Source organism: Odocoileus virginianus, chromosome 29 (genome assembly GCF_023699985.2).
Source record: "Odocoileus virginianus isolate 20LAN1187 ecotype Illinois chromosome 29, Ovbor_1.2, whole genome shotgun sequence".
NCBI lineage: Eukaryota > Metazoa > Chordata > Mammalia > Artiodactyla > Cervidae > Odocoileus > Odocoileus virginianus.
In genome coordinates this window covers 5659414-5682250 of record NC_069702.1, presented here as the reverse complement: position 1 = coordinate 5682250, position 22837 = coordinate 5659414, and the positions used below count along the sequence as shown (strand labels likewise).

The 22837-nt window shown below is 45.7% G+C and overlaps 1 protein-coding gene across 7 annotated transcripts in view; it reads right to left on the bottom strand.

Annotated features, from left to right (window-relative positions):
* Positions 1-334: 334 nt before the first annotated feature.
* The window catches only part of LDB2 (LIM domain binding 2), a 437523-nt gene continuing 415020 nt past the window's right edge, over positions 335-22837 (bottom strand). The window contains exons 6-8 of one of the 7 annotated variants that reach the window (XM_070458082.1): positions 10865-10988; positions 6872-7014; positions 335-697 (exon numbers count right to left, since the gene is read on the bottom strand). In XM_070458082.1, the coding sequence (XP_070314183.1) occupies positions 467-697; positions 6872-7014; positions 10865-10988 (498 nt within the window). In that variant the 3' untranslated portion in view covers positions 335-466. The other 6 variants (XM_070458080.1, XM_070458078.1, XM_070458081.1 and 3 more) reach the window with 6 other exon arrangements.

Here is a 22837-nt window from a genome sequence, read left to right as displayed (position 1 = left end):
AACTCTCAGATGCAAGTCAAAAAGCAGAAAATATTTTACAATATTAAAAAGTCATCTGTAGTTGGATTCGGCATAGAATGGGATCCTGAGCACTGAGGGTTTACTGACAATATGGCCTTCGTTGGATGGTTGGATGCGGGGTTGGCGAAAGGAAATTAACAAACAAGGTTCAAACTGAGCCAGGAGAAGCGCTAGCATTTGCTCTTGTTTTAATTATGATCAGTGCCAGTATCTGTGTTACCTGCGAAGGCCTCCAGGGAGGGGTCATGGACGTTTATTTGGAATGGTCCTCTCAATTTAAGAAAAAAAAAAAGGAAGAAAGAAACTGAGATCATTGTGGTTTAGAGATCAGTATTTGCGTGGCCAAGTTTTAACGTCTGCTCCTTCGTCTCCTGTAAGTAAGGATCTGAAATAGTGAGCGTGACCCACGGGGGCTATGGACAGTGGATTCTGGAGCCGGTCACTCTTACTGGGAAGCCTGGGGCGGGGGGTTCTCTGATTTGGTCTCTTGAGTGGCGGCAGGTTTACTGCTCCATGGGCTGCTGTTCCCCAGGGCGGGTGAATTGGTGAAGTCTTCCTCGTCGTCCATGCCGTTGGCCGCATCATACTGCGTGTTTTCTAATCTAGTGATTAGCCTTTCGTCCTCGTCCCCAAACTCACCTCCCATCAGAGTTGGCTCTCCTACCACCATCACATCCTGTGAACAGCAGCTGACATTATTACAGGGAACCTTGGAAGAGAGAAGCCCACTTAAAACACTCGCGGGAGGAGGCGCTGGGGGACCCGGGTCAGACACACCGTGTCCTGTAACACCGGGGCCAAGTCTCAGTGGCGGGGGGGCCAAGACGCATATTGGATTTCTACAGGAAATAAACATCGCCTCCTGACGGGAAACAACCACGCGAGTTTATGTCCTTAGTGTGCAGCCTGACACCGGAGAACGAGCAATGCTAGCAATCTGCAGAAATAAAAAAATGGATTTTTCAAAATTAAAAAAATCCACGCTTTGCAACTTGCCGACACTGGGGACTCTTGAGAGGGCAGTGGGCGCTCTGCGAGACCTCGGAAATGCCACCACTCTTACTGAGGGTCTCGGGGCGGCTTTGCAAACTACTGAGAAAGCAGCCAACGCCGGGGAGGACGCGGTTCTGCCGCATTCGTGCAACTCATTCCAAACGGCACTTTCTCTGTCCCACGGACGGTATATGTTTTAATTGAAGACAGATCTCTCTTTTTTCCTACTCAGCCAGGCCCTTTTATGCAGCCAACATCCTTGACATTCTGCTACTTAATTATGGTAATTAATTTAGGTAAAGTTTTCGATAAAAACAATGTTCACACTGATTTGACAATTTGCATAGCTAATTAAGTCATTAGCAAAAACCTGCTGATTGCCAACAAGCCCTGAATTTACCATCTGTTATTCCGTGGTGCCTGTCACCTATCCCCACACAGGCAACCCCACCACCAATCTGGGCAGTAAAGAGAACCAGTCTGTCCAGCTGGTGCCATTAAAGGAAGACGAAGAGAACTAATGATAATTACATCGATGAAGCTGGCAGTCATCAGAGATGCAAGTGTGCAAGAAGAATCCATCTAATCACTCCTTTAAGTACAAACTGTCCTTCCATGCAAACAAGGAAGGCACCTCCTAGAGCTGGGAGCTTGGCAGAGGCCACCGCTGCAGAAACTCGAGGACAGGGGAGAGGAAAGCCTAGCCAAGGCGCGGCTCTGGCCTCCGTGTTCCAAGGGGGCCCTATTGGCCCGATGGCTGACCTGGGCACGGCACGGGGCGTCCGTCAGGTGGATCCTGCTCTGCCAGCTCTGAGCAACCATCTACTTAAGAGTGCCCGACTGCCCTCGGCCTCGGCTGAAGCCGAAACATCAGGGCCAGCCAGATGCTTTTGGAAATGTAAGTATGCATTTGCTGACATGGATGCGAATTTGCCTTGACAACTGGGCAAACGTTCTTTCCACGGGGGCAAGAGAGGCTGCCTGGGGCAGTCTATGAGTGGACCACTGCCTGTGGTTAGGAGAAAGGTCCAGCTGTTCCTCCAGGGCCCTTCTCGAATTTTGAAGGTGCCCGTGAACTAATCCCTTTGTGACCACCTGGTTTGTTTGGGAATGGAAAACCTTCTTTGTCAGATAGATCGATTCCCCTTGAATTAGAGGGAAGATAATGAATAGGTTTCACACTGTGCTTTCAGACTAATCAATCACTCTTGTGAAATGATAACAAGGATGTTAAAGAGAAATGTCCCAGATGAAGTAAATGGCTCAAAGGTAACCTGAGTAGACTCAGCTATCGAGGTGCAGGCAGGGTATTGAATTGTGAGTCCCTAAGAATGTCCTTATGATGCCACCAAGAGCTAGACGTGACACTGACTTATAAGAGACTCACAAGGACTCTTGAAATGAGATGCAAAATAGACACAGACTTCGAGTGTCAAGAAAGACGATAGGATGTTAGATGGAACGGGGCTTCCACCTGATCCCTTGGGGTGTTGGGGACACAAAAAGTGCCCCTTCACTGCAGGCCATCGGGAGACTGTGCTTACGGTCAGGAGAAAAGGCAGGAGGCAAGACCAGGTTAAGATGCAGCAGAGCGCCACACAAGAGAGAATCCCGTCTTGTGACTTCGGTGCAGCACCCTTTGAAGAGCTGGGAAAATACAGGCGTTAGGTGTCACAGGGCAGGAGAAGAATGTTAGAACCGACGTGTGGGTCTGCCTTTGTACTGTGAGTCCAAGGTCAGCCAGAGAGGCTGGGGGAATGGGAGGAAGTAAGCATAATTCAGAAACAGGAGAAGCTGACTTAAAAGTGATATTAGCAAAGAAGTTCCCAACACTCCAGATGCCTTCACAGTATCAGCAAACAACAGCCATTCCAGAAAAGTTCTATGAAAATAGTGATTTGAATCTCTTCAAATGGGGCTCATATAGCCTTCTAGTATGTTTGGTATATCTTTGTTCCAGGAACAACTGGAAAAGATGCCCAGGCATAGATATTTTTGAGCATCTGAAATTTCAGAGAGATGCCACGTTTGCCTCACTGATTATAAAACATATCCTTAGCCAGATGCATAATCGTGGGTGTACGTACATGAGTGTGTGTACACGTGTGTGCATGTGTGAGTGATGAATAGATGGCAAGTTATAATAAAACAGACATGTGCTAAGGACTTCGTATGCACCTAGAGGCTTGAGGACAGTTACACAATTATGCACAGGACTCTCACTGGCTCTGCTAAACCTCCAGGCTAGGACATGGGTTCTCCACTCAGGTGGGCTTGACTTGCTATCTTCACGAAATGAGTGGAGACATAAGGCACATTTTGCGTGCGTGCTCAATCACTTCACTTGTGTCTTATTCTTTGCGACTCCATGGAATGCAGCCTGCCAGGCTCCTCTGTCCATGGGATTCTCCAGGCAAGAATACTGGAGTGGATTGTCATTTCCAGAATTCTCCAGGGGATCGTCCCAACCCAGGGATCGAACCCTCATCTCTTTTGTCTCCTACATTGTCAGCTGAGTTCTTTACCACTAGCACCACCTGGGAAGCCCAAGGTACATTTGGGGCTCCTTCTAATGGAGTATTGGCATCATTTTCCCCACACTCCCACATTTTTAAAAATCTTCACCCACCCCCCCACCGCATCATTCAACATCTGCAGTGAGAGCTGCATTTCCTGCCCTGTCTTGTGGGGACACCCCTCCACCACAAACAGAAGGCAATATTGGTCCACCTGAGAGTAACCCATGTGGTCTCAACTCCCTGCGAGGCAGACTCCTCTGCTCCTTGCTGGAGACCCTGGGATGCCACCAGCTGGTGCCCCTGTTACATCTTCTCACTAAGCCCCCCAGCGAGGACCACCAACCTCTGAGCAGGACTGGGAGGGACTCCTTTTAGGGCTCCTCCATGCTTCTTCTTAAACTGGCCAGCAGGGGTCACTGCTGTGGACTGACATAGGTATCCATCCCTCCCAGGGCTGAGGCTGTGGTTCGGGGTCGCTCCTAGCCCCTGCTCATGGAGTGAGAAGCAGAAGCCTAGAATTAAACCCGAGTCCTTGCCGGACACACACGCTGCCGTCTGGCCGTAACACACACCCCTGTCCATGCCTTCAGACAGGGCAGCTGAGGCCAGCAAGTGGCATTTCTAGTCAAACAGGAACAGGGTGTGGGTGACTCAGGACACAGGGCTGAAAGGTGTGACCCTTACAAGCCAGTAGGTGCTTATCATCTGACATCCAACCAGCCGGGGGACCTACAGGAATGGACACGTTTGCCTAGCCTGGATGACTTCTCTGTTTCTCTCGGCCATTTCTAAGTTTCACTTAATGAACATCTCCTTCATTGCACGGTGAGGATACTACTAACATTCTTCCTGCATTTTCTAATGGTGCCTTGCTCTTGTCCGAAGGGTCTCAACTCATTAAAAACCGTCTCAGTACTCTTGCCTGGAAAATCCCATGGATGGAGGAGACTGGTGGGCTGCAGTCCATGGGGTCGCTAAGAGTCGGACATGACTGAGCGACTTCACTTTCACTTTTCACTTTCATGCATTGGAGAAGGAAATGGCAACCAGCTCCAGTGTTCTTGCCTGGAGAATCCCAGGGACGGGGGAGCCTGGTGGGCTGCCGTCTGTGGGGTCGCACAGAGTCAGACACGACTGAAGTAACTTAGCAGCAGCAGCAACATAGGTATCTTCCAGCAAAATGCAATGGTTGGTTGGGAGGACAAGAATGTAACGGAGTAGAAAAAGTTAGGTGCTCTTTAAAAAAATTGCAATGCTTCTGACTAGGCCCAGGTATGCTAAAATACACGGACAGGTAGCTGCTATTCTGTACCCATGGCAGACATCACTAATGGATGGCCTACCATGCCCAGTTCAGGCTTAGAATCTTTCTGGACACCCTACCCTGAGAGTTGACCCCAGGAGACTGAGTTGGCAGGAAAGAAGAAACCTCTTCATCTTCCCTCTTTTAAATAGTGAGCTCTTAAAAAAAAAAAAAAAGTGAGCTCTTCAATGACAGAGCTTGGGCATCTTTTGGCCTTTTTAAAAAAATTATTTTAAATCTTGGGATTTCCAACACCTGGCATAGTGTAGGGCACACAATAGGAGTTCAGAAAATGCTTGATGAACTGCTCTGAATTCTTGCAGTCCCTGTGCCTCTAAGTAGCTACATCAGAGTTCCAGAAATCTCTGGAATGTACTTTCAATTGTTTGTGGAAAGTAACAACCTTTAGTTTCTAAAACTCTAGGGTTAAATGAATAAATAGGCTACTTGTGTATGCTTTGGGGGCCGATTTATTTACACCTGGCCATTTTTTTTTTCTATGCATTTTCCATTTAACCAGCCATGGGTATAACTTACTGGCACCTTAATAAGAAGACTGCATTTCTCCTTTCATTTCCACCCCCCTCACTCTTCAGGGATGCTAGCCCAGTTCAAAAAACAGAGGTGGCTCTGGTATTATCTAAAGACTGAAATTCTTAACGCTCTTGAAATTAAAATGACACCTACCCCACAGGCTGGCCACTCTCTTGTGACCCTTTCTTTTTAATGTACTGGGGAATGATGACCATACCCTCTGTCTATGGAGGACAGGAGGAGAGGCCAGGTAATTCTCAGATGCGCTGATGGGGTTGGGTTTAGCTGAAGAGAACTGACCAATGGGATGTGGGGGCAAGTGGGTGGGTAGGGGACAGATTTGAAAGCCACATTTAGAAGCGGAGAACCTTCTGGAAAGGACGGTCCACTCTCACATGGACAGGAGACAGAGCAGGATCAGAACCTGAAGGAGGAGGGCCACAGCCCAAGAGGGGAGACGAGTGAGAAAGAGGGGAGAGGTAAAAAAACTGCACTGGAGGAAGAGGGCGGCTACAAGAAAGGGCACACTCTCAAAGACACAGGGTCCAGAGGGCACCTCTGAGGCACCACGAGAATCCCCGGGATGGAGGCAAGGACAGTCGAAAGCCTGGTGAGGTGATGTACCAAGGTTTGCAGAGAAGGAAAACCCGCAGGTCACTGAAGAGGCAAGACGTGCTTCAAGGAACGTGAGAATTTATCAATAAAAGCAGTAAGTGGTCTAATTCTGGGATGAGGAATTCAGAGTCCAGAAGAAATCAGGAGGAAGGGAGAGGATTGCAGAAGAGATCAAGAGGAGAGGAAGAAAGTTCCTGTCTGGGGATACCCTCGGCTATCAGTCTCAGAGTTCAAAGAAGCCCCCTTCTGAGCAGCCCATTTCCTTCCTCAAGACCCAGAACTGAAAGAAAAGGGTCAAGAGGTCAAGAGAGTTGAACCCAAACCTGGGGCTGAAACTCCCCCTAAGCTAGTGAAACAGGGGAAGCGAAATCCACTGAGCTGCCCTGGCCTTGAGTTAATTACTTGAGTCTTAAAATAAGAGGAGATGCCCATGTCTGGGGCAGGAAGGGGCTGGGGACAGCCGAATGACAATCTGGAGTCTGAGTGCCAGGAGCTAGCTTTCCAGTGGAACACGGGGTCCCGGCGATGGTGCTCAGAGCCCCTCATCTGCCACTAGGCACATCGCTCAGTGATATTTTAATTAAACCTTAGGTGACATGTCCCCTGTCTGCGACTCTGACGGCATTTTCATTCCTGCCCCGCTGCAGCACAGACTCTGCGAATTGCTTTCTAGGTCCCAGTTTGCAGGGGCTGGTTTTCAGGACAGAGTCCTTCCCCCTTCCTCCCAAGTCCCGTCCCTGCCTGCCGCTTCCCCCACCCCACCTCCCGCCCGCCCGGTCCAGAAGGTCTCTGCAGCTAAGAGTCTTTCCTGCGGGGGCCCCCCTGGAATTGGGAGATGGCAAAGGCGGGAATTGCAGCCTACGAGCAAAGCGAGACTTACAGGTACCTGACTGGACAGACTCAGGTTGGCGGCCGCGGTCTTCTTCTTGCTGCCGGCGCTGTTGGCGGCGTTGCCCGCGCTGCTGTTGGAGGTGCTGCTGGTGGAGTTTTTCCGTTTCCTCCGTTTGGTCGTCGGTTGCCTGGCGGGTTCTGCTGCAATAGGGAGCAGGGAGGCAGGTCAGCTCCCGGGCGCGCGCCGCCGGCCCGCCAGGACGCCGTTTTCGGAAAGTGAAAACACTAGACTGTCGACACTTTTCCCCCACCCCCGTTTCTTTTAACTTGACCAAACACAAAAAGGAGAGAACTGACGATCTAGTTTTAGCACAAAATGATGGAATTTCTTCTCTTTAACATGTCTATAAAATGATTTGCATTTAATTGTTCTTTCTGATTTAAATGTTCTTTCTGAGCATGTCTCCTGCTCAGTCACGTCCCACTCTTTGTGACCCCTTGGACTCGAGCCCGCCAGGCCCCTCTGTCCATGGGATTTTCCAGGCAAGAACACTAGAGTGAGTTGCCATTTCCTACTCCAGGGGCTCTTTCTGACCCAGGGATTGAACCTGAGTCTCCCTCTTCTGCTTTGGCAGGTGGATTCTTCACCACTAGCACCGCCTTGGAAGCCCATCTATATGTCTGGCATCTATGAATAAGTCTTAGGGGTGACTTATACCCCTATCACAATTTGAACTTAAAATATTATTACCACTATGAATTTGGAGAAAAATTTTTTATGGCCTACCTTCTTTTTATAATAAAAGGAGGGCTCTGAGACTCTGCCTGTAATGAGGAGACTTGGGTTTGATTCCTGGGTTGGGAAGACCCTCTGGAGAAGGGAAAGGCTACCCACTCCAGTATTGTGGCCTGGAGAATCCATGTACAGTCCATGGGGTTGCAGCGTTGGACACGACTGAGAGACTTTCACAGTATTCAGACTGAGATTCCTAGGGAGCCTCCAAGGCCTGAGAAAAGTATGTTTGTGTGTGTGTGTGCGTGCACACAGACACTCAGTTGTATCTGAGTCTTTGTGACCCCATGGACTGCAGCCCACCAGGTTCCTCTGTCCATGTAATTTTCCGGACAAGAATACTGGAGTGGGAAAAAAAAAAAAAGAATACTGGAGTGGGTTGCCATTTCCTACTCCAGGGACCTTCCCGACCCAGAGATGAAACTTGCAACTCTTGCATCGGCAGGTGGATTCTTTACCACTAGCACCACCTGCATGAACTTAGTTAAATTAGGGACCAACTGAGTAAGTGCAGCACCTACTGGCCAAGTGTCATATTGCAGCCAAGCTCTACTACACCTTGGAATGCTGAAGTAAAAAGAAGTGTCCATCCAACCAGCCATTGATGCGGAACTTACGGATTCCCAAGCCCTAGTGTTTAAAGAATGCAATTAACTGGAAAAGTCCTGTGGGGAATATGTCTTAATATGCTATAATCAATATATTAATGAAAGGAAACTAGACCTCTTCCAGAAGGTTTATAAATTTTCTTTTTGAACCTGAAGGATGAGGCAAGATCTTATTGGAAGTGTACAGACTTATGGAAATGTGTAGTAAGAAGAATTTCATTTATTTATTATGTATTGTGAGCATGACTCATTCTTTTCATATTCTTAACATTTTTGGTCATTACTTTATATTCATAGCACCTCTATTAATTAGGTACTATTATAATCTTTGCTTTAAGAATGAGAAACTTTCAGAAGACTGTTCCAGGCCCTTACTGGAAATGCTATGTAAGAGCATCATTTGCTAACCCTATTCTAGATCCAGCCCTGATGGAGAGAAGGTAAGTTAGGGCCGTACTGGAACTAAGTGAGGGGACCTTTGGCATTTTCTTGAGACATCTTTGCTGCTTCTAGTGGACAATGGGGTGAGTTTGTTTTAAGGCTCATTTCAAAGACTACTTGGTCCATCATGTTATTCCTGACTTTTGATGAAGCAGTAGAAGGTTTCTATTTAGATATTATTTTTTCTTTCATAAGTATTTTCATCTTAATGTCTGAAGATATTCATTGACAGAGGCCTAACATCCCTATCCATGGAGAGTTATGGGTGCTTATTCTGAAGGTTATGGAAACAGAAAACAGAACTGTTCCAGCTTAGGCAGCTGGAGGTGAGTTGAGTGGTACAGTCTAAAGTTAAGCAGATACCCCAGTCTTCCCTGACCAGAACCTTCTTCCTTTGACTTGAATTGAAATCTGCTGCTTTTTATTAAAAAAAAAATTGTATTTTTTAATGGAATTTTGGGAAAATATGCCTAAAATGTATGCTCAGTGTGGCTCCTACTGCCTGTAGGTAGCTGTAGGAATAAAGTCATGAATTGAAGACATAAAAACTTATTGTGACATAGGTCTCCATTGATTTAGCCTTGCACTAACTTTGGCAAGCTCTGCTTTAAATCTCAGGCCTATTATATCGAATGGGAATAACAAGAAATATCTCATACCTCACAATAACCCTAGTGAGGATTCAATAAAAAAAAAAAGGAAAGGTCTGAGAGACTGTGATTTGTGACTGTTTTCATGCCATGCTATAAGCAGAGTGGCTTGACCAGTGCCTGGCATCTCGTAGGGGCTTGATAAATAGTTGTTGAGTTAATGACTGAATTAATGGATAATATATGAATTATGGGGCTTCCCTGGTGGCTCAGATGGTAAAGAATCTGCCTGCAATGCAGGAGGCCCCGGTTCAATCCCTGGGTCAGGGAGATCCCCTGGAGAAGGGAGTGGCAACCCACTCCAGTGTTCTTGCCTGGAAAACCCCATGGACAGAGGAGCTTGGTGGGTGACAGTCCATGGGGTCACAAAGAGTTAGAGATGACTGAATGACTAACACACACACACATACACACACACACACACGTCATATGAATTACATGTGCATACATCAGGAAATAGAAGTCTTCAAGACCTGTAGTGAGTGAAATTTTTTCCCCATAAAACCTTATTGCTATTGAAAGAGAAAATAAGGCCAATTTAAGCACATTTAATATCTTTGAAAAATGATGTTCTAAATGTCGAAAATTCCCCTAAGATGGGGATGCAACTATTCTATATAAAGTAATGCTCATTTTCCCAGCTTTCTAAACATGTACTTGATTATATTGACTATATTCTCTTTATTTAAAACCGCTGGCCAATTACCAGTGGAAGGTGACCATTATATTTCATGATTCAGAAAGCTATGTCCCTCTTGTTAATAATTACTCTTCATAAAAATAATTTTTAGCGAATGGATACATTTTGCTTTTATGATCAATGAGGCTCAGCACACGCCTGGGAGTGAAAATGTATTAGATAGAAAGACAATTAATGATGACTCGAAGCAGTAATTTCAGAACCCCAGCAGGAGACTACAGTATCTAAACTGCATCCTAGGGAAGTGAGAGAAATGGGGTCTTTTATGTATTCTTTTCATGATCAGAGTACCCTTTGATATTACATATCTTTAAAAATGGCAAAACTTTCTCCCTCCCTCCTTCCCGTTCTTCCTCCATCTATTCCTTCCCCCTCCCTCCCTTCCTTCTTCCTGTTTTCTGCCCACTCCCCCAATCTTCCTTTCTTCTTCCTTCTCCCCTTTCTTTTCCTAATTTCGACCATTCTTCAAAGGACAAAGAAAACTAAAGTAAGCCATCAGCGGTCACCAGTCTTGTCCAGCAGAACGACCACTGGCCTGGGAGACAGTGAACCTTGGTTCTCATCTCGGCTTTATCAACATCTTCTCGGTAACATTAAAGAAATGAATTTCCTTCTGTGAATTTCAGGTCCTCCTAAATCTAGCAAGTGAGGAGACTGTGGAGCACGGTCACTACATCGAAGAAGAATGCTTGCCCTTCACCAACTCAGTGTCTTTGGATCCAACATCAGGGTCAGAACATCCCTTATAAACTACTTTGCCTGATACATTTACAATCACTCCTGTTTCCTCTCCCTTCATCCCCAGAAGAAGCCTCAGAAAAAGCATGTAGATGGAGAGTGAAGAGTGAGGTCTTACCTGGCGGCGCCACCATCCGCTGCCACTTCTGAAACAAGCAGGTCTTTAGGCAGTCTCGTGGACTGAGGTTGTAAGTTTTATGTCTGGACATCAGTTCTTGCATTGGCTCCAGTATTACACACAACTGCAAGGAGTTCAAAGACATCAATGTTTCACTACCTGATAATATTATTTGCAATAAATAATATTAACAGCCAGAATCCATTTAGAAGCGTAAAGACACTTTTTTTCCCTGCCCCCCACCATTTTTTATTTTTTTCTGGTTAAGTGTGGAGGAAAAGAAATATTACCTACATTTGATAATGCTCACTCTCTTTACTATCATTTATAATATCATATTACAGCTAGTGTGATTTATACCTACACACACATATTTACCCACATATTCTATACTGATGGTTGGGTGGATATACACAGTTATATTCTGAAATGAAGTGATTCTCTCTGGTTAAAGAGAAAAGCTCTTTCATATAGCACAGCATGCTCAGATTTCTACGCTAATTTCTGTCGTTTTTCCTGTTTGCATAACCACACACTGTGAGTTTCAATGGCAGCTTATGTAGATTTTGTGTCAGTGAAAGCATCATTCAAGCTTTTGAGAACAAAGTGGTAACTTCAAGTACGTTTTTTGATCCTAATTCTTATAAAAAACCATGATGAACACGACTTCATTTTTATCCATGGACTCATTTGTATTTTACACAAGATGTGAAAATTAGTAACGTATATACTCCCACATATATCCAGTGTGGGGTTTTTGCTCTGGTTCTGTACGTAGCCACCCTTCTTGCTTCCTTTAGTTAGACCTTTCAGCTCTACTGCAGTCCAAGACATCTGACGACAAAGATTAATGTATGAAATAGGAAGGTAAATCCAGTTAGCATTGCCCTGGGCTTTTCTGAACTCCTCCTCAGTTGGAAGATCATCAGAACAGTGCTGCACTGAGAGAGCTGTCGCTAAGAGGGAAAGACCACGAGTTGGAACAACGCATCCGTCGCTGTTGCAACAACGGCAATACCAACCCTGGCAATGCGCCAGCGCATGCATGTTAAGTCTCTTCGGTGTGTTTGACTCTTTGTGACCGCAAGGACTGTAGCCCGCCAGGCTCCTCTGTCCGTGGGATTTCCCAGGCAAGGATACTGGGGTGGGTTGCCATGCCCTCCTCCAGGGGATCTTTCCAATCCAGGGATTGAAACTGCATCCTTTACATCTCCTGCACTGGCAGGCGGGTTCTTTACCACTAGTATCACCCAGAAAGCCCTGGCAATGCACCTATCCATCCGTGTGAAAAGATGTCATTTTATTATGGAAGACAGACGTTCAATCTCTGCCTTCATCTGCCCACCTTTTTACTACCTCTTTCCCTTCTGTCGTGTCTCGTCTGAGTATTTCCCTAGAGGCCACACTTATTATTGTCCACTGGGTTCCCTTGGCCCGGAATTCTTCACTGCTCTGCTCCTGGTTTACATCCACTCATCCTTGAAGGCAGAGTCCCTTCTTCTGTTACGCCTTCCTCCCCAGGACTGTGCACTCCTTCCCGTGTGGGCTGAGCCGAACACCTCTCCAGCTCTCCATAGCACAAAGCTCTTTCTGCTCTATGAACTTATTTACATTTTGGAACCATCAGCTTCCAAGTCTCTTCTCCACTTGACTTTGAACTCTTTGGATGCTGAAATGAGACTATGCCTTTTATCTCTGTGTTCCTAGACGTGGCTCAAATGAATGGATGCATTGAACGAGTGTTTCTCAGAAAGACGGGAGGACCTTTCTATGCCAATATTCCTCAAAGTCTAAGGCACACTTCTATCAAAGTCAGATGAGTTGATTGTTAAAAATGCAGACTTCCGGGCTCTGCCTTTTCTGTTTTATGGAATCTGGAGATGGGACCCTGAATCTGCATTTAAAAAGAGCATTTCCTCATCTAATTCTGATAAGTATTACCCAGCTGAGAGCCACTGCCCTGCAAATGCTGGGTTTTAGCAGAGATAAATACAGAAGCAAGCCATGCACAGATCTCCAGGGGGGTTCCTGTTCAAATTTCTTTGTCTTCTCACTGCCCTTCCCCACTTTCCCTCTTCTCAAGTCTAAGCATGATAATAAAAATTGTCTTCGTCTAGAAAAATTCCTTAGCCCTTCCTAGCTATCAATGACCTAAGCCAAACTCCACTAACTCAACTAACCCCACTCAAGGGCCAACTGTGATCTCCTTTCATTTGCAGTTTCTTTGGGAAAAGAGACTAAGATTTCAAAGCGTGAGTGACACAGCTACAGTGTGAGTCACAGAGACAAAGTCACTAGTGCATCAGGCTACAAAGTAATGAGATCTGGGTTAGTTCCGACCCATCTTCAATCTTGTCTATCTTCTTGTTTACTTGAGAGTCCTTTTTGAAACCTTTTTGAAAAAATAGACTGGTTCCAAATTGGGACAGGAGTACATCAAGGCTGTATATTGTCACCCTGCTTATTTAACTTATATGCAGAGTACATCATGAGAAATGCCGGGCTGGATGAAGCACAAGCTGGAATCAAGACTGCTGGGAGAAATATCAATAACCTCAGATACGTAGATGACACCACACTTATGGCAGAAAGTGAAGAGGAATTAAAAAGCCTCTTGATGAAAGTGAAAGAGGAGAGTGAAAAAATTGACTTAAAACACAACATTCAAAAAACCAAGATCATAGCATCTGGTCCCATCACTTCATGGCAAATAGATGGGGAAACAATGGAAACAGTGAGACACTTTATTTTCTTGGGCTCCAAAGTTACTGCAGATGGTGACTATAGTCATGAAATTAAAAAACGCTTGCTCCTTGGAAGAAAAGCTATGACCAACCTAGACAGAATATTAAAAAGCAGAGACATTACTTTGCTGACAAATGTCCATCTAGTCAAAACCGTAATTTTTCCAGTAGTCATGTATGGATGTGAGAGTTGGGCTATAAAGAAAGCTGAGCACTGAAGAATTGATGCTTTTGAACTGTGGTGTTGAAGACTATTGAGAGTCCCTTGGACTGCAAGGAGATCCAACCAGTCCATCCTAAAGGAGATCAGTCCCGGGTGTTCATTGGAAGGACTGATGCTGAAGCTGAAACTCCAATACTTTGCCTACCCAATGTGAAGAACTAATTCATTGGAGAAGACCCTGATGCTGGGAAAGGTTGAAGGCAGGAGGAGAAGGGGATGACAGAGGATGAGATGGTTGGATGGCATCACCGACTCAATGGACATGAGTTTGTGCAAGGTCCAAGAGTTGGTGATGGACAGGGAGGCCTGGCGTGCTGCAGTCCATGGGGTCACAAAGAGTCAGACACGACTGAGGGACGGAACTGAACTGAAACATAAAATGTTAATAAAGAAAAACCTGTGAAAGAGGTAGGGCTGCTATACATTTAAGTCTATATTCCAGTGTGTTTTCCTCTACTAATAATTCTTTACTGGAAATCAAAATATGTGTGCAAATTACAGACACCCTCAGCTCTTCCCCTGTCACTCATAGCAAACACAGGGAAAGGTTCTACATCCTCTCTCCACATAGAGATAAGACTGCATTATCCATCAAAGAACTACTATTAGCTTCAGACAGGGTCAGAAGATATTTGCATCTATTATTAAGCTGGAACAGTAAGAAAAGCTTTCAGAGAAATTCCAAGAACGGGGAAAACTTTTTCTTTTAATTAAAAAATGTTGTAAGGATTTTAAAAACATTTCCTTGTGGTCAATTCCCATTCTTGAGAAATTGATTTACAGTGGATATAAAATTTCATGGATGGAGTGGAACAAACATGGACTTCAAAACTGAGAGGTCTAGGTATAATCTTATCTTTGGATGAAACATTTAATAATGCTGACACTCGGTTTCACCTGTAAAACCATACATATCTCGGATATTTGAAACAGTTGAGATGATATGCCTTGACACGTAAGTTCAACAAACAGTAGATATTATGATCATATATTAACAAGCACAGCACAGATTGCAAAACAAACCACATTTCTTTTACATTAAATCAATAAGCATTTACTGAGTTTCCTCCTAAGTCTCAGGCACTCTGCTTAGGGCATAATTATGAGAATGATATAATCTCAGTCCCCAAAATTCAGTCCCTTAAAAATGATTTTAAGTATATTAAGAACACTACGCTATGTTTGCACTTCAAGCTGCTTAGAAAATCACATCTTCCTGAAGCAAATATTTTCATGATTACAAGTTAGATGGCAAATATTTTTATTATATGACAAGTTATCTATCTGGACCTGGAATGGGTGGTCGGCGTTGAACATACTAAGGAATGGAAGAGCTGCATTTATCGTGAGAACTCAGGAGCTCATTTTCTCTTTCTTTTCCCCCCTTTCCTCTTGGGTTTTTGGGCAACACTTCTTTCAGGTGCTAATCCTCAGGATTTATCCCTTCCCCTTTCATGTAAAAATATCTTCCCATCGCTTTAACTCACCCCAAAGGAATCTGCATCTCTGAATACTAATCAGGAATCCCCAAAGCCATTTTTCTTCTGGCAGAGGGGTACCAGGCTGGGGAGGCAGCGCACACCGCCCCTTATTCATGTATGCAAATGAGCCTTCCGTTCTGGTCGCCAAGCGGGCGCCTCTGCCCGGCTGCGTGCTGTAGGTGGCAGAACTAACTCAGACAAAAGCCTCCTTCTCAGGCAGCAAGCCAGTGCATCTTGGCAACAGCAGAAGCCTGAGGCCTTATGGAATGAGATCAAGAAGATGGTTCATTGAATAGGTTGCGGCAGTCACTCGCTAAATCCTTCTGGAGCCAGGATTCCTGTTATCCTTGAGGTCTCAGACCCCCTTGAGGATCTGGTAAAGGCTATGCAGCCTGTCTCCCAAATTTTGCACAAAATATTTGGAAGTTTATAAAACCTCCTACATTCCCATCCATCGACTGCAGGTAAAGAGTCCCCAGTTTGTTATATACACATAGAGATTATGTAAGAAACTATACAAGAAGATTTCAAAGGTGCCTTTGCCCCCACCTTCCACACCGCCTCCCCCGCCAACACACCCCACTCCAATCTCACATGCATGTTAATGGAACTGAGCAGAGTAGCAGAGTTCTCTGATTTTAAAGAACAATGTTATCTGCACAGCTCTGTTTGCTATAAAGTTCCCAGCCCTGGTCTCCCTGCTTGGAAAGAAAAGATTCAGACAATGACATTTGCAGCACTGCATTAGCCTGCCTGAGTCTGCTTTCCACCTGCGGGGCTGCTGGAGCGGTGAAAGGATCTGAAATAGAAGCAGAGGCTAGGAAAGTGAGACTCGACCCCGGCGCTCAGAAGAAGGCAACTTAAGAACGGAGAGACTAGTTTCCCCGACAGAGATGACGTCAACTGACTTCCTGACCAATGAACAGCCACCCAGAATCTACGTCCATCCTCCAGCCAGTGAACTTGTGGCTGGAATGCTGGCTGCAACCCTGCCTCTTTGGCACTCCTCGTCCACAAACACAGCCCACCCCAAGCCCTCAACCGATTTGCTGGAGCTGGCTACAGCTTACGGTTCCCTAGGTGCAGTTCCTCCACTGTTCCTGAATACACTGGATTTCTGGTCTTTTGAACTTGCCTCAGTTTACCTCTTTTATTTTTAGGTTTCTCGAGGATACCAGGTGAATCCCAGGACATTGTGTGAGGGAACAGGAGTGAGCAAGGCCTGAGATCTCTCTGAATAGGAAGCCCCCAAACTGGTACTCATTGCCTGGTCCAGTTAGGATCCCAAAGAAAACCACTGCCCAGCCTGGCAAAGCTCTGAGGATGGCTTGGGCAGACTTAGAGTTTTAGGCTGGCCTTGCACCCTCGATGCTTTCAATTTCATTTTCTGGGATTATGGCCCAGCAGTGACCCTCTGGTATGAAACCCAAACGTATAACCACAACGATGACTGGCTGAGGGAATGAATAAATGGGTGAATGAATGAATGAATGTTGAATAGATATTGTGGCCAGATTTATAGCAAAGAGCCATTTGCTAGTGGCAGACAAATTAGGCATTGTCCTCTGGGCTTAGAGGTGATGAACTTGTCCATTAATAGATAACTGATTGCCGTGTCTGTGTAGAAAGCTTTGCGTGTATACACGTATACATGCATATATGTAATTACTACATGTCGTGGCTGAGCCAGGTGATCTTAGCTCAGCCCCAGACTCCTGCCTTTTCATAGTAACAAACTGAAAGTGAAAGTGAAGTCGCTCAGTCGTGTCCAACTGTTTGCGACCCCATGGACTGTAGCCTACCAGGCTTCTCCATCCTTGGGATTTTCTCGGCAAGGGTACTGGAGTGGGTTGCTATTTCCTTCTCCAGGGGATCTTCCCAACCCAGGAACCGAACCCGAGTTTCCCGTCATAGTAACAAAGAGCCTACCCAATCTAGACAGCATGCTGTTTTGTTTTCATCTAACAGTTCTCCCAGAGAAATTTGATTCTCCTTAGCCATACATAACTATACACCCATACTCTTTCTTTTTGCTCATCTCCTGAACTGAACCTGGGAATGGGTGGTGCTTATTACAGTTGAAAATGAAATGAAATGTTAGTCGCTCAGTCATGTTGGACTCTTTGCAACCCCAATACTGTAGCCTGCCAGGCTCCTCTGTCCATGGGATTCTCCAGGCAAGAATACTGGAGTGGTTGCCGTTCCCTTCTCCAGGGGGACCTTCCTGACCCAGGGACTGAACTGGGGTCTCCTGCATTGCAGGCAGATTCTTTACCATCTGAGCCACCAGGGAAGCCCTGCTGAGTTGGCGCTGGCTTAAAAAGCTGATACCTTGGGACTGGCCTTTGGCTAACTCCCAAAGTTGGGTCCTGACCACCAACGTTTTAATTCAGTCTTTCTGGATGATGGATGACATGCTCTGAGCTTGAACCACCTACTCTTTGTATATAGGTTCATCCAGGGTCACGGTGATCACAGCAGCTTAGGCCATTGCTCATGCTGTTCTTGCCTTAAAGACCTTCTTCCCTCCTTCTCAGTCATCTTAATGGGATATTGACAAGCTACAGCCAGTGGGTTTACTGTGACCAAGCTTTTGTATTGTCCTGAGCTGCTTCTGTGTTGCAACACTACAGTTGAATAAGTACAACAGAGTCTACGTGACCCATAAACTCCCCAAATATGTACTATCTGGCCATTCACAGAAAGGTTGCTAACTCCTTTCCTAGACCAATGCTACTCAGAGGAGGTGCTCTGCAAACCGTTTGTTACGTGTCCTTGAAGGGATAAGGAGCTTGAGGCAGGGCATAACTCAGTTCATGGCTTCCTTCATTAAAAAAGTCTTGTGTCAAAAAATAAGTCAGATGAACTAAACAATGTATTCAATAAAGTGGTTGATTCACATTCTAGAGCGAGCTCCTTCTTTTGGTGTGGATCACTAAAGAGTTTGCAGTCTGGCCCTGTCGGCAAACCATATTTGATTCACACCAGTATGACTATTAAGGTTCTGCAAGGTCCAGCCCAGAGCTAATATCTGTCTCTGACCATCCTCACTCACAAAGGACTTACATCTGCAGCACTTATTACTAATCTATGTACATCCCAGAGTTTATGTTTGCATTGGGAATTTTCCTTTCTTATGGATTTGTTTCATCGTCTTATCTATAGCAAGCCCTATTCTACTTTTCTCTCCCTTTTATTTAACACGGTATTAGGCATACTCAAATATTTGTTGAGTCATACCTTAATAATCACTGTGGAATATCTAACCTATGTCTGTCTCTGGAGTATGTACCTGCCACATATTATATCATTAACCCTCACCACTTCTTGCTCCACTTTTAACAGGTGAGAAAACTCAGAGATTCAAAACCATTAAGTCACCCAGAGTTGATATTAAAGAGGGTGATTCTTATAATGTATCCAAGCTTATATAACCATTTGAAGGGCAGAAAAGAGGTTCACAATCAAGTCTGCCTGACTCCAGCCCTGCACTCTTAACTCATTACTACTCTGCTGTCTACCTCTCTGATTACAAATGGCCTAAGTCTCTGCTAAGATACCAAGTTCCAAGGCTTTCTCTGTCTTTTATATTGTTCCTTGCACATGGTATTGTGCGAGGAATAATGCACATGGAGAGATGTGTCTATACGGAGACAAGGGTGATACAGAGGGGTGCAGGCTTTGGTGCCAGATTCATATGGATTCAAACCCACGTGTCTGCCATTTACTACTAGCTGTGTGTTCTTCGCCAAGAGTTTCAGCCTCTCTGAACTGCAGTTTCCTCATCCGTAAAATGGGGACACTGACGCTTGTCTCTGAAGACGTGTAGGAATACATGTAAATCCTTAATGCAATGCCTGGACTGAGGGAGGTACTCAAAAGATGGAAATTGACATTATGATAAGTACTGGCTGCGTCTGTGGTGCAGTCCCACGGAGCCAATAGATCAACGTGTGATGTGATTGGTTAGCTAGTTGGGGAAGTAAATCACCTTGGTTCCTTGAGACTTAGGGGCTCTAGATGCTCCAAGGGATGGTAACCAGGCCACTGGTACGTGGAAATTTCGTAGCTAATGTCTCTGATGATTGGGCTTCCCTGGTGGCTTAGACAGTAAAGAATCCACCTGCAATGCAGGAGACACGGGTTCGATTCCTGGGTCTGGAAGGTCCCCAGGAGAACGGAATGGCTACCCACTCCAGGATGCTTAGGGCTTCCCCGGTGGTTCAGATGGTAAAGAATCTGCCTGCAGTGCAGGAGACCCATGTCTCTGATAATAATCCATTTTTAGCGATAAATACAAAATGTTCAAATCCACAGACCAGAGTCCTTTTTTCTTTTCTGTTTCCCCTAGTAACTTACTCTTCTGGGTAACTCTGAATTAGAAAGATATCAGAGGATGGGGGAGGGCTGGTTAAGAACAAGTTCTTATCTAAGGGTGAAGGAGCCTCTCCTAATTAAGAAACAGCACAAAAAGAGATCTCATATAAAACAATAGAAAAAATATAACTTACAGAATCTAGAAGGAAACAAAACAAGCAGATAATTCCCCTAGAAACAGATAAGAATGAATAACAGGCACCCACAGGAGTAAAACCCACTCTGCCTTCAAGGATGAAAACCAGGGGAGGGGTGGGGGGAAAGGCTTTCCCTGAGAAGCTGTGCAATTCCAAAACATCAGATTATGATTTGGGTTTATTTCCTGATAGGATTAAAGGTAGATTGATTGTCAAATTCAAAACATCCTCTTTTTTTTTTTAATCTGAAGATTCAACCAGGGGAGCCTTTGCCTTTTCTCAATTGTTTTGCAAATTGATTACTCAGGGAAGTTATCACGTCCACCAGAGATGGGCAGCTCTCTGCACGTTCCGTCAGTGGAGGGGGTGCAGAGGACCCCCGCCGGTCTTGGAGGGATGGGAGGGACCATCCTCTGCCTAAGCAAGGACTCACGCATGTGCATTTCAGAATCTGTGCCTTGACCTCAATTCTGAGGCCATGAGGAAGGATGCCTGTACGTGACCACGGAGGCCACTGGTTGCTTTTCTGACCCACCCTCAGGGGAGAAGCGCTGGGTTATTTTCCTGAGCTGCAAAGCAAGCTCAGGGCTGGTTTCTGCTGTACCAGTCAGGCCCATGATGAGATGGGTCAAGATTTTGAATGTTTATTCTCTTTCCTTCCTATCCATGGACTGAATCCCTCCACCCCGTCGGTCGGTCCGGGCACCCCTTCCACGTTGCTCTGGTCATTCGTCTTCTTGTCCTTAGACCCACCCATTCCTCCCCGCTCTCCTGCAGAGGACAGACCTCTGCATATTATTTCCCAGCTGCTTTTGCCAACTGGCCTCGGGTGAGGTTGGGCCAGCTGAAGGAACCAGGAGAGGCTGGGGGGAAGTGGGATGAGCTACTTAAGTGGGGCTGCCATAACCGAGGAAGGCAAACCGGGTGGCTTAAAACAACAGAAATGTATTCCTTCTCAGTTCTGGCGGGCGGAAGTCTGAGATCAAGGTGGCTAGCAGGGCTGAGCTCCCCCTGAATTCTCTAGGGAAGAAGCTCTCCTCGTGTCTTCCATCTCCCGCTGGCTCTGGCTAGCCTTGCTGCTCTTCGGCTTCAGTTTCCAGGCCTGAAACCTCTGCTTCTGTCTTGCCTCGCCTTCCCCCGCCCCGTGTCTCTGTATTCTTTCCTCTCCTTGCCAACGCATTAGTCACTGGATTTCCAAACAGTCACTTCCTGAGGCTGGAGATACACATGGATGTTGGGGGAACATCGCTCATGGTACGGCGTGGGTAAAGGTGTGTAAGCGTGTTTCTTGTCCTTTCTGTGGTTCAGATGGCCTCTCCAAGGTCCAGGCTGTCGCCAAGGTCCATGATGGTCCCAACTTCTCCCAGGTGGCCTGACAGGAACCCCTCCTGCCTTTCTTCCCAGGAGGACAGTAAACAGACTACGGCTGCCTCATCTTCCCCTGGTGCCGTATTATATCTCTATTAAATTGCCTGCTGTGAGTTTTGTTTTCCTGGATAGATTCCGATTGGCATTCATGATCTGTCAGACATCAGAGCATATCTAAAAGGTGTGTTCTTGCCTGGAAAATTCCATGGACAGAGGAGCCTGGCGGGCTGTAGCTTGTGGGGTCCCTGAGTCGGACATGGCTGAGTGACCGAGCACAAAAAGGTATGCAGAAGCATCCCGCGTAGGGGTTAAGCATGCATCTGTGTCTCTGGTTCAAATCGCAGCTACTTCGTGGTTGGACGACCTTGGGTGGGTTACTCAAGCTCTTGGTGTTTGAACTTCTCCATTGGCAAAGTCAGGGTAACAATGGTATCTAAGTAATTAGGATGTCAGGAGAAACAAGAAAATCCATGTAAAGTGTGTCCTTAGGTTCTAACATGTGGAAAGTGTTCTCTAGGCGTGTTTATTATGATGGGGCTGATCATCGATCTGTGAGACAGGGGCTTCATGGAAGACATCTGGAAACTTGTCAGAACACACCTAGTAAAATTTAATGAGCATTCTCTGCTCAGTATATTAGACTGGCCGAAAAGTTTGTTTGGGTTTCTCTGTACTATCTTACAGAAAAACTTGAACAGAATTTTTGGCCAGCCCAATGTATACACATATATACACACAGGTTAATTACTAGATCTTGGTGATACAACGGATGTTTAAAATGTTCAGTCAACATGCCTTTCCTATAAATTACTTGTTTTGACCACTGAGCCTTGGCCACACGTATCATATTCATGTCTTCTACTAGAATCCCTAAATCTGAGAGCAAAGGAGCTGGAATGTTTCCAAAGGAAAGAGATGACATCTGCCTGGAACTACCCCATGATCATTAATAAATATCTAATGAGTGTGCTGTCGGTTACCTATAGGGCTATGAGAAAATTTTAGGTACATTTTTAAAAATTCTTGTTGAGCAATTATTGCGCCCTCAGATGAACCAGGGGGCCTCCCAGGTGGCTCAGTGGTAAAGAAACACCGGCCAATGCAGGTTCGATCCCTGGGTCGGAAAGATGCCCCGGAGAAGGAAATGGCAACCCACTCCAATATTCTTGTCAGGAGAATTCCATGGACAGAGGAGCCTGGTGGGCTACTGTCTGCAGGTCACAAAGAGTTGGACACGACTGAGCAGCTGAACGCGTACACACAAGCCCTGAAAATAAAGGCCAGCGGCTCAGAATTACTCTAAGAGTCTCTTTATTGTCTGTCACTATGTTAGGGTTCTCCAGAAAAATACACAGAACTAATAGGAGCTACGGGTGAGTGTGTGCATGTATTTTAAGGAACTGGCTCACGTGACTGTGGTGGTTAGCAAGTCTGAAATCCACAGTTTCCAGAGCTGAAATCTTAGGCAGGAGTTAAAGCTTCAGTCTCAAGATGGAATTCCCTCTTCTCCAGGAAACTGCAGTTTTGTTTTTAAGAACTTTGACTGATTGGATGAAGCTCACCCAACAGTAATCCATTTCACTTAAAGTCAACTGAGGGCTGTTGTTCAGTCGCGAAGCCATGTCAGACTCTTTGTGGCCCCA